The sequence below is a fragment of the Amblyomma mixtum genome, chromosome 4 (assembly GCF_055824585.1).
Source record: "Amblyomma mixtum isolate Tamu chromosome 4, ASM5582458v1, whole genome shotgun sequence".
Lineage (NCBI taxonomy): Eukaryota > Metazoa > Arthropoda > Arachnida > Ixodida > Ixodidae > Amblyomma > Amblyomma mixtum.
Genome location: NC_143015.1, coordinates 45,608,628 through 45,621,127, shown reverse-complemented (window position 1 = coordinate 45,621,127; position 12,500 = coordinate 45,608,628). Strand labels below are relative to the sequence as shown.

Below are 12,500 nucleotides of genomic sequence, written 5' to 3'. Positions count from 1 at the left end.
TGATAATCCAAAAGCAAATGAGCTGAACTTGTGCGGTCTTTTTGTTGCCCCACCAATTTCCTCTCGAGTTTGTCGTTAACTTGCAACTCAGGTATTTTAAACTGTATTTTAAAACATCTCTTGATGGAAGCGTCCAGGAGTAGGATTGGGCAACCACCAGGTAATAGGGCTTGCTACAACAGGCCTTCACAGGTGGCCTTCAAGGCAACTGTGAAAGCCTATTTAAGCGAAAGCCTTTAATGGCTCATACTCGCGGCCATGACTCTGTTCGTCCGTCTGTTACATCTGAAGTGATTCATAACTAGTCATTAACCAGTCATCAACTAATTAGTCATGACTAGTTTTCATTAACCAATTGTGACTATTAGTCATTAACCAGTCATGACTAGTTTGTCATTAACTAATTAGCCATGGCTAACTAATCATTAACCAATCATGACTAGTTAGTCATTAACAAATTGTGGCTAGTTAGCCATGAGTCATGAATAATTAGTCATGACTAAGCCAATCCAAGTCGCCCCATAGCCACCTCGTGTGTGCCTACGGCGAGTTGCGTGGAAAGGCTTTTGCCTCTTTTGATCGTCAAAGTGCCCCCTGAATTGTTTGTTTCTGAATGTTGGGATGTCAGGTTTGGGAGCAGTGACCCAGAAACGAGCGCGACCCATAGTGAAGTGCGTCCATTGTAAATGTAGCTCAGCCTAAAGCCGCAGTCATTGTGTTTATGTTCGTTTTGTTAGTGTTGCCCTTGCCAATACAAGCTTGTCGAGTGAACGGTTTGTTTTCCTAGTTTGACTGGCTGTTGTCAGCTACACGTGACAGCTACTAAGGCTAAGCCTAAGTGCCTCAGTGGCTGTAGGTGGTTGTAGGTGGTGCGAGAAAAAACTTCCGGTAACATTCAGATGTCATTAACGTGGGTTAATGACATCTTAGTTGAAATCAAGAGGAAGAAATGGGCTTGGTCAGGGCATGTAATGTGAAGGCAAGACAACCACTGGTCCTTAATTAAGGGTAACAGAGTGGATTCCAAGAGAAGGCAAGTGTAGCAGGGGGCGGCAGTAAGTTAGGTGGGCGGATGAGATCAGCTAGTTAGCGGGAATACGGTGGCCGCAATTGACAAAGGACGGGGTTAATTTGATGGACATGGGAGACGCCTTTGCCCTGCAGTGGGTGTAGTCAGGCTGATGGTGATGATGAGTCATGTCCAGAGCATCCATTGTCCGCAGCATACGTTTCAATGGGATGCACAACTACAGGACCATCAGCAGTTCCGTTTGCTGCTTAGTCAGTGGGGCGCCATGCTAGGGGAGGCACGGAAGTTGCACTTTTGTATTGCCTTTGATCGCCATTTGCCTCTGACACTGCTGGACTTAATTGCGATTGTGTCGTTACACGGCTACTGCTTTTAACTGCTCGCATGCCATGACACGATCCCATTAGAAGCATGTTGAACTGAAATCACACAAAGCAAGCATTGTGGAAGCTTTATTCGCTTGAGACTAGTAATACTTCTAGGTTTCTTAATACCGAGCATGTGGATTGAATTTAATATCAAATACTGTATTTTTTGACCAAATGTTCAAAATTATCAAGTATTCACTCCAGCCTGCTATCTGCCACTCCACTGACTGACTTACTGTTATGTGTAATTTCTTTCTCTCAAGGGTACAGTGCGCAAACTTCCAGCTTTGCCTCCTCGCTATCTCGTAGCATTTTTAAGCGAAAATTTTGGCTCAAAAGTATCACATCGTCTATCCTGAAAGGTAACACACCCGTTGGAGGTCGTAAATGATTTGCTTGCTGTTTACTCTGGATCTAAGCAGAAAAGGTGAAAAAGAAATTTTGAATTAGGGAATTGGAACTGCTATCTTCTGCATTTAAATATCCACAGCGCCACAGAGCTGATATCGCTGAACACGTTTGTAATTGTGTTGATGTCCGTTCTCATAAAATTTCTCCTGCCTGAAGCTATGTGGTGCTGCTTAGCTGGAACATGGGGGGTCTGTTTCTCGGGGAGAACATGATCGTGACACACAGTGCAGGACATCATTTCTGGTGTTTCTGTGTTATTTCACCGGGTTCTTCTGGTGCAGCTCCCTCCGGCGCATGATGGAACAGGAGGGGGAGGTGAGTGCCAAGCTGCGGGCGGATGCCCAGGAGGCCGAGAAGCAGACCACCGAGCGGCTGGACAAGCAGGAGTCCCGCATCCAGACACTCACCCGGTGGGTGTGCTGCTGACCCCCCCACTGCCATATGGCACGGCCTTTGTTCACCAGTGACGGCACAGAAATTTGGGTGCTCCCTGGTTGCAGTTACTGGTCACACGTGTGCTTGGAGCTGCTGTGGTAACCGTTAATAGTGTGCTTGAAGCTTCCGTGATCACTATTAATCGTGGAAGAATGGAGGATACTACTCGGTTGGCTTGTTTATTTGAAGAAAAGTGCACCATACCTGTTGCAATGGGAAAAAACAAAGCAAAGGCAGACACAAAGGTGACGTGTTGTGTGTTAGTTTTGTTTCGCTGGATCTCGAAATTACCAGACTCATTGATACTTCGTAATTTTTTGAACAGCGCTTTGGAAACATGGCAAGAAACGAGAGGGGACACACATACAGCACCATATATGTGTCCACTCTTGTTCTCTGTCCTGGCTCTGACACGCTGTTAGAAAATTAAGAAGGAATACCAGCTTGCCCAGTCAACCATTCTGCAGTTTAGTCGCTGACACTGTCTGCCTGAGGCATGCTGAGGTGTGGGCATTGAAAAGACATGAAACACATCTAATGACGACTTAGAAGCTACTTGCTGTTGTAATCTGCAGAATAAACAGTGTTCAGATGTCACAGTTGAAAGGAACAACTAAACAGATGAAGCTCTTGATGCAGTTTATGAAGTACCGTAGCGCACTGGGGGCAAACGTCACTTAGTCTGTGCAGCCGTTCCTTTGTGTCTGCCTTATTTTTATTCTTTTTATTTTAGACAGCCTGGTGCATTTTTTCTCAGAAATCCTGACTGTATCATTGCAGTTCTCGCCAGTAGAATGATATGAATTCCGACTTCTGTCCTGATACCTGCCTCAGTGGCTTCAGTGGCTTTGGTTTTGACTGCCGTGTGGGTGAGGCCATGGCCATGGGAGCCAACTTTTGATTGAAGCAAAATTCAGTCGTGCTCGTTTACTGAGATTTCCATGCACGTTAAAGAGGACCACATCCTTTGGATTACATAATGCAGAGGCATTCACAACAACATTCTTCAGAGATTGCAGCATTGCTCTGGCATGTATAACCTAACCATAATTTTCTTTTGCCCTGAAATGAGCTATTCTGTACTGCTATTTGCAAATCAAGGTGACTATCTTCAGAGTGAAGAACTTGACAATATGGGACAGGAAAAACTGAGGCAGGTTGTTTCTCGGCCAGTCACGTTTCGGCAAGAGAATTCAGATGATTGTCCTCTTCAGAATCAAATGTGAAGCAGCCATCATGGTGTAGCGCTCCTGTTTTTCTTTGCCCGCAGTAACTGGGTGCACAGTGGGCTGGCGAGCTGTGATGATTCATATTCTCGAAGAACCAAGTAAGACTATCACTGCTGCCCCATTGTAACAATCACTATCTCACTTCACTGCTTTCACCTCCAGCCACCTCCAGGGCAGGCTATGCAAATTCACTAGACAGGAGAAATGAACATATAAATAAATGCAGATTCTCTCATGGAAAAAAAAATACCTCTAGGGTCGTGCCTTCTCATCAATGCGTTTGACCGGCATAGCCTTTTGTGGCCATGTTTGTGGCTAAGGGACCCGAGAAAGATGTCTCTTATAACCAAGGTCTCTCGTAACCAAAAATTCTTTAAAAACTCTGAGGAGTTGGACTAGATAAGTCCATCTGCACTGCATACATCGTCAGGGCTGTAACCGTGAAGTAGCTGAGGAGGAAGTTCACAATCTCTCCATGAGGACACACAGTCTGTGATGTGGCAATTTCGGGCCAGCCAGACAGTGAATGCAACTACGTGATGTGTGACATGAATCGAGGCAAGGGAACGAAAAGGGCAGCGCATACGGGTTGGTACAATGTCAGCCGCGTTGCGTGAGCGTATCTGGGTTGTGTCTCTTCTAAGTACCGAAGAATTTACTCTAGGGACCCATAAAAGTTGCCCTTAGTAACCGAGCGTCTCTTGCAACTGTGTCTCTTGTATGGGATGTTGTTAACATGGTGAACATAGCAAAACCATCCAGACCACTTTCAAATGTCTCTTGTAACCAACCAAGTGTCTATTGTAACCATGTCTCTTGTAACGAGATTTTGCTCTATCATGTGACATGGTCACAGGATGTGCTAGGTCAACGACGACACCACGTAGGCCACTGACAGTTTTGCTGTAAATTCCCCAGGTATTTTGCACCCCTGTCGGCATCCCCCTCTGAGAGGGCTACAGTGTTGCCTTTGTATTCTGTTCCCGACTGCAGGGAGAACCAGCTGCTGAAGCACCAACTGAAGAAGTACATTGCAGCCGTGCAGCTGCTCAAGCGGGATGGCCTGGCGGCACACCAAGGTAGGACATTGGGGCCTGTCTAATGCGACACACGGAAAAACGACTGGCCAATGCTGAATTGATGGTCTGGTGGTTTCATAGACCAAGAACACACTTTGTTCTCTTTTCTCCAGTAGGAGGAGTTAGCTAATTAAAGCTCACGACTACTGCTTTTGTGGCATGGACATTTGGGCTAGTTGGTAGAGGTTCATTTTGGGTGGAACAGTGGAAGCGTAGCACTGTGTGTTCCTTTGTCCCTTTTCTGTCTCTTGTCCGTTTTCGTTGTTCCACTCAAAATGTGCTTTTCTTGTGCCAAGTTTGCACGGTACAGTCTCAGTGATACGAATCTCGCAGGGTATTAAAAAGGGGTTTCTATCATCCAAAATGTTACAAAATCTGTATGCAGAACCATGTACTACTCTGGTGCTAAGTTTGCATGGTAGAGTCTCAGTGATACGAATCTCGCAGGGTCATAAAAAGTGTTTGTGTCATCCGAAATGAACAAAATCTATATGCTGAAGCATGGGAAATGAATATTCACTCAGAACTGTTTACTGCTGATTGGATTTATTTACAGCTGCACCCGCAACTCCTCATTTGCTTGCAGTGCACAGCTCACTACTGGCGATTGTAGTGTCCGCAGTGTGCAACTCACGTGTTCTCGTCATCCCTAGCGGCACGGGAAAGCATTCAGAACGTCCAAAATTCTGCGCATTGCACACATTGCACTCCAGCCAGGAAATGTCATAAATATCATATCATCCAGAAATTCATTTCAACCATGATTGCATCTCCAAGATTCTACTGTATTTCCGTGTTCATGAGCACTGTATGGATGTTCATGCGCCATGCGCTATGACATTTAGCAGCTCTAGGGAAAGTGTGGTTAACTGCGCCTCGGGAATGGAATTGTAAACACCTGACAAAAGAAGCCCTCCATTCCATGGTGTCGACCTGCTGTCATGGGATCATGATCAGTTGTCAAGCACCAGCTTGTGTGCACGTCACCAGCCATGGGAGGTGCAAGGCAGTTGGCCACAATGTCATGACACTAGGTCGGTGTCATTGGTCGGTCAGAGGGCCTCTTTTGAGGAACATCTGCCTCTTGTCATTCTTGTGTTGTGTCCAACTAATGTTGTGATATCTTGAATCGTGTACTGAGTTCAGTATCTCATAGCTGCTGAAAGCGTATCTCCAGTTTGATTTGAGGCATGAAGAGGGGAATGATGGCATAGGTAAACAGATATTTTAGTCTGCAAAGGTTTAATTAAGGCTGATCAAAGCAAAGCTTGAAGGTCCTTTCATCCACTTCCCTTTCCTTTTTTTTTTGGTTTTATCTGTTTGTCTTTTTTTTCTATGTGATGTTAACCTGTGACTTTGTCCTGGTGACGTTGATTGAGTGAATGTTGTGTGTCCTTTTTGTTTGCGGTCGATGCTCACTGCTGCCTCCTTCCTCTGTCAGAGCTGCGAAACATGGTGGGTGACGTGGAGCCTGCCATCCCGGATGCCAAGCCCTACATCGACCACCAGTTTGAGGCGAGCGAGTACGAGAAGAAGCTGGTCCAGGTACGCGATGCTCCACCCTCCAGTCGTACCGACTTTTATTTAATACATTATACAGTAGAAGCTCGATAATACGAATCACACGTGGTCGCAAAAAATGCTTTTATCAACTGAAATTTGTGTAATCTAAGACGAACGAAATTCTTGCGCAGAATACATGCAAACCTGCATCTTCGAAATACGTAGCGCGAAAAACAAGACACAGGCAAGGTGAACACAGGACACGAGCGCTTCTCACGACTGAATTTTTATTGGGAAGGATATCAGAATATATACCATAGATATGGAAGCGGGGAAGGAAGAAGGAAATACAAAATAACAACTCAAAAAAGAACAAGACGAGAAGATAAAAGGCCGGCGATGGAAGCAGGTACATAGCATAGCAACATAAAACACGTGCACTATTACTTAACAACCGATTGGAGGTACACAATCTCACTTTTTGTCAAGGCGATGGATGCGTCACTAATACACTTTTCCCCCCCTTTCGCGATATGGAACGCTTCAATAATCTCTCTTGTATGTTGATAATATGCTTTGTCAAGTACTACAGTCTTATCGAAAAGGGGGCGACATTTACATTCCCTGCAATGCTTCGGTAAATTTTCAAGAGCTGTTGGCGTTAAAGAATTTCTGTGTTCGAACAGCCGGACATTTAGACAGCGCCCGGTCTGCCCTACATAATATTTTTCACACGAAAGAGGAATCTTGTAAATCACCTCTTTTCTACATGGCACAAACCTAGATTTGTGATTAACATGATATCTTTCCTAATAAAAAATTCAGTCGTGAGAAGCGCTCGTGTCCTGTCTTCACCTTGCCTGTGTCTTGTTTTTCACGCTACGTATTTCGAAGATGCAATAGGGGATATTCAAAATTCCGCAAGTGCGCTTTCCCGCATAACAATGTTGCCCCCAACAAGATGGCGGACCATGCGTTTCCAGCTGAAACAAAGCAAGAAAGACTGGTTTTTTGTTTGATTCTTCCAAAATATGTTTCTTACATTCTATCCACACCTTTAGCGCCTGTCCTGTAGGCCACGTAGTTCCTTTATAGCGAAGTCGGCCATCTTGTTAGGGGCAACATTGTTATGCGGGAAAGCACACTTGCGGAATTTTGAATATCCCCTATTGCTCCGACTAGCCCAGTTTAGCTTACTTATGCAAACCTGTTTTTGACTGACGGGATTTACTTATGGCCGCCCACCACCGATTCATAACATTGGCACTGCTGGTTGTATTCTACCGCTCACTGCTTGGGGTGTGCACCACATGACTGGCGATCACAGTGTTAACGGTGTACAGGCAGTAAGTGCTTGGTGCTAGGGGGTGCTGTCGCAGCTCGCACATTCGTATCATCCACAGTTGGGCGTGAGGGATGGAGTTGGGGGGGAAGGGGGGGTTGTATCATCCTCATTTCTGCCCATTGAACACAATGCACTCAGGCCAGGGCATTACAGTATTATCCCGAAATTCGCGTCAACCAGAATGATATCATCGAGATTCTACCATAGGGTGTTTTGTTAGCAGGTGAAATAGAACCATATTGGTGCAATTCTGGTCAGGGTTTTCATGGCCGCTATGCCATCTATGTTCCATCCCAGTATTGTGCTCAGTAATGCAGGTTTCCCTGCTCTTTCCTTGTTTATTTTTTTGTTTTTCACAATCTCGTAGAAAAAACAGTGATTCACTTCTAGCACACATCTTTCTCATTGTTGTCAAGCTGAGCACTGCGCTTTGTGCGGTGTTGACCTGCTTGGTTCGAAGGGCGTGACGATGTTGTGGCGGCTTGCACCCAGGTGGCCGAGATGCACGGGGAGCTGATGGAGTTCAACGAGCGGCTCCACCGCCTGCTGCTCTTCCGCGAGTGCACCATCCGCCGTCTGCGGGAGGAGCTCACCGACCTGCGGGGACCGGTGAGTGACACCTTGTGGGGTCTCTTATTGCTAGTGCATGTTGTCACAAACATGTATTGGCAAACATTTGAATTGCCAATATGTCACACTATTGTTTTTTTTTTGCCTGTGTACAGCTCTGACAAGCATAACGTGCTTGTAGCCTCAGTTTCAGTACCCACTGTGCAAAGTACTGTGAGTGCATATTCTGGAAGTCAGCCTCGGTTCCCAGACTGTGCCTAAAACAGCTGCCCTTGTTTATTATTAACAGTGTCTGAGATCCCACAGGGGACGGGAAGGAGAGATGCGTCTGTCTGTAAACAAATCGGCCTGGAAAAAGTGAAAACAGTGCAGGTTTTTGGCTCAGTTTCCTTTTTTTCTTAGAAAGGAAGATGTTCTTAATGTGTGCTAACCACGTTGTTGGCACATTAAATGTTCATTACTTGAATGCTGCTCATGCTAGGATGATGTAGAAATCATTCTCTCTCCTTCATGTTATTGTTGTTGGGTGTGATCACATTTGGTCTTCTCGTTTAATTATGGAGAACACCGCTTGAGTGGTTGCGAAGGACAGGAGTGCCAGTTCCTTGCAGTGGAAGTGGTCTTGCCTAACTACCTACCTCCCTGCGTAGCTTGTATAGTTGGAATGGCGTGTACCAGCCATGGTGCAAACCATTTCTTTCATTTCACTGACCATTATGTACTGATATCATAACTGGGTGGTCTGAGGAGGCTGACATTTGGGAAGAAGTGAGCACCTCTTAAACCCCCTTTTCCTCTCCTTACCAAAACTCCCCAGGTAAAATCACTGTCTCAACCACGGTGGACGCTGCCGTTATTGCTTTATCGACGTGATCGTGCATCAGACCACCGCAGGCCACCTCAAAAGCATGACCACGCCATTGCCTTGTGTGGTAACAACCGGGTGCAAAAATTGCCATCCTATCTAAGTCACTTCTTATGTACGTTGATTTCGTTTGAATCAAATCCGACACTTTCCATGGCAGTGAAGAGTCATGGTATTAAGATTTGCTCACACCTAATTACTCTGAAAGTTCCAATATTTGAGCTGTACGGAGCCCAAAATTTTGGTCATCGGTATGTGCATATTCCTATGTGATGCGTGACAGTTCCTCAGCAGAATCTGAAACATCTACTAGTCTGTGTTACTGGACTGGACTTTGAAAAACTTGTTGCCGACTTGATTCAGTTATCATTGCACTAATGGCAGTAATAAGGTGGCTACTGATTTAACCAATATACCTCTTGGTTTTGCTTAGATATCTGTTTTAATGTGTCCAAGCATATTTCCTAATATAAAGTAGTGAAAGTAATCTTCTGTTTCACTGAAATCTCATTTCAGCTGCCTGATGAGAACCAGACCTCAGATGATGACCTGAGCGTCACATCGGACTATGATGCGTGAGTTTCGATTTCTTATCTCATAAAAATAATAATAATAAATGTGTAATGGGGGGCACTCAACTGATGTGATCTTTAAACTACATTGGACTTCATTAGTTTTAATTGGCGTAATTTAGCTTGAATTAGTGTCCCAGAACAAAGAGTAGGTCATTGTAGTAGTTTTTCATTGCTTGAGTGTGTGCTCAGAGGCTGTTTACAGTTTAAGATACTTGCAGCATAAAGGGAAAAAATGTGGACTGAAAGTTGAGATGCACAACTGCACTTTCCTCTTCTTTTTTCTTTTTTTTCTAATTATTTGCTGCACAGTCAGGTATGACTCTGCTTATCTCAGTGTTAAACTTAGAAGTAGATGGCGAAGCTGAGTCTTCAGTTCAAAAACTGCTTTTAGCGAACACCGAAAATATGGGGTTAGGACAAAAATGCATGTTTTTTGTCGCGTGACCCCCGATACTGCATCCAGAAATGCGCAGTAAAATTGGCACTGGTGCGTTGCTTCCTCGCACAGGTCGTCGCAGAGTGCCTCGTTGAGGCCACTGATCAACTTGTGGATCCCGTCAGCGTTCCTGGCAGGGCACCAATCTCACGCATTTCACGTCTACCAGGTAAGTGAGAAATCATGGCGGGAATTTGTAATCCTCGTCATATTTTTCGAGATGGGATTGTCATGTACATGGCTGCCATGATCGGTTCCAAACTGGTTGAACTTGGGGCATCAGAGCACTTTTAAACCCATTAAGAAGAAGGCTGCTTCTTGCTGGCTTGCCGTGGAGGGAAGCACACACTGTGTGGGCTCAGCGTTTTCTATTTTGATAGCTTGGAGCCATAGGCGTGGTAAACGCATTGAAAGCTCTTATTATGTCTACAACTGAGTGGTCATGTGCCGTGTGATTTGATAGATGCCATCCCCTTAGCATTGTTTACCATGTTTAAAAGAAGGGGGATTGAGAGTTGCAGCGAGGCTTTTAGATTGTAGCTCTTAAGGAATTGTCGCAGGCTTTCACGGTGGTGTCAGAGCAATGCTACACGCACGCACACGCACGCACAGATAAACTAGAGCATGGTCACCCCGGAACCCGCGCTCCAGGTGGTTCTCATGACGGATGATGGCCAGAGGGGTACTTGCCGTAGGAACCTGTGACTGGAGGGTAGCGGCTATGTAAGCACGACTCAAAAGCACAGCACAGTATATCCGGCCGTTTCTTCTGTCTTGATTAGTGAGACAGATGCAGCTGCTCGACGTACCACCCAAGCAGAGGCTCTGAGAAGTCTACGTCAGGGTCCAGCTGTATGTGCAGCCGAAGCAGAAGCTGCCATTAAGCGTGGTGCAAAAAGTGGCCACGGTGATGGTGCATGTGCCGCCGATGCATGCAGCGACAGAACTTCATGAGTTGAGCATGACGATGCACACGGAGCAAAAAAACTACAAAACTGACAGGCAGGTGTATAAGCGCATTGCAGTAACATGCCACAGTACATCCGGCCAGTTCTTTACTGCGATGAGTAAGGCAGACGCAGCTGCTGACATTCTGCTGAATGCTCAGCGAGAAGAGCTGTTCTCAAAATCGCATTGCCTTGGGGATAAATGTCCATGGAATTTTTTCATCTTGATCTACCTGAGTTGAGAAGACTCCTGGTTGTGCAAAAGGAAGATTTTAGCAGGGGTAACCCGTATCAAATGCAATGAGTTGGTCTGTTACGAAGTTTTTAGTGAGTTTATCCTTTTTTTGCTGCTAATGAAGTGGCAGATGTTGGTGTCGACTGGCTCAGACGTGAGTCGCGAGTCTGCGCTTGTTGTGTTATCTTCTTGTCCTTGTCTTTTTGTGCGCAGTACCCCCCTTGTATTCACCATGGCTCAGAGAACTTCAGTGGATGTGCCATATGTCCAATATTGAGCCAGCACTGTTGCCACTTTCTTGATTGCTGATTCTTTCCTTTTCTTTTGTTTCTGCTCCTCGCTGCAGGTGTATGTGCGCATCAGGGACGATGAGTGGAACGTGTACCGCCGCTACTCGCAGTTCTACGCCCTCCACAAGCAGCTGTGCAAGAAGAACCCCGTCGTGTACTCCTTCGACTTTCCGCCCAAGAAGTCCATTGGAAACAAGGTACCAGTGCCACGAACACTGCCTGCCACTTCGTTTCTGCGATTCCTTTCTCTCTCTCTCTCTTGATTTTTATTATTTTTTGTGTGTGTGCACATTTGTTCTGTTCCAGGATGCCAAGGTTGTGGAGGAGCGGCGCCAACGGCTGCAGCGCTACCTGCGGAGCGTCCTCAACTTCCTCACACAGACCTCGCAGGAGCTCATCGACAGCCCTGACAGGGCCACCCTCGTCAGACTGCTGCCGTTCTTCAGGTGAGCTGCTGACAGCTGCCATTATAACACAGTGCAGTGACAGACACATCAGCTGCCATCACAGCTGCTGGAGCTGCGGTTTATAGTGACTCGTTTGCAGCAAGTGCAATTGAAAGAGGATGTCTGAGATACGCTTCGTCTGTCACATTTCAGCGATGACGCTACACACAACTCCAACACATGTGACTCCTGTGGAGACAGCCTCTATTCCTCTGCCCTTTCGTCTCATCCATCTTTCCTGACACCTACCGCCCTTCTGTGTTTATTCTCAGAACTGCAAGGGGCACACTAGTGCCTTCCAGTAGCACTGGCTGGAACTAGGCCTGTTGTTGTAGCAGATGACTCTGGCGCCATGTACTCCTAACACACATTACCATTCAAGGCCAGCAGGCCTGAGCTGGCTCAAACCATCATAGTTGTAAAGGCCTGTAAAGTCTCCTGGAAAAAATAAACTGCCAAAATTGTGAAAATCCGGTGCAGCCTTATGGGGCAGCTCCGTCGCGCAAACACCTATAAGCCCATGACGAGTGCCCAGTTTCAGTGTGTGCTGGAAGAACAGCTCGCAAATGTGGTGGGGGAACGCACATTGCCGTTGGACTGCTTCTTGCTGCTTGCTGCTGTGTCATCGTTTTCCTGTGTGCAGGGTCATAGCAATGTCCTTGTCATCTTGTGGGTGTGTACCGTGACAGTACACATCTATACAGTCAGGTAGCATCACTGAAATCTTACGTGCTTT

At 46.0% G+C, this 12,500-nt stretch overlaps 1 protein-coding gene across 1 annotated transcript in view; it reads left to right on the top strand.

Annotated features, from left to right (window-relative positions):
* Positions 1–12,500, top strand: part of LOC149346403 (sorting nexin-29) — a 48,491-nt gene that overhangs the window by 35,272 nt on the left and 719 nt on the right. Inside the window, exons 15-22 of the mRNA XM_089586403.1 lie at positions 2,091–2,219; positions 4,467–4,552; positions 5,994–6,097; positions 7,893–8,009; positions 9,352–9,410; positions 9,919–10,015; positions 11,375–11,515; positions 11,625–11,764. Of these exons, the coding sequence (XP_089442529.1) occupies positions 2,091–2,219; positions 4,467–4,552; positions 5,994–6,097; positions 7,893–8,009; positions 9,352–9,410; positions 9,919–10,015; positions 11,375–11,515; positions 11,625–11,764 (873 nt within the window). The remainder of the gene's footprint in view (positions 1–2,090; positions 2,220–4,466; positions 4,553–5,993; positions 6,098–7,892; positions 8,010–9,351; positions 9,411–9,918; positions 10,016–11,374; positions 11,516–11,624; positions 11,765–12,500) is intronic.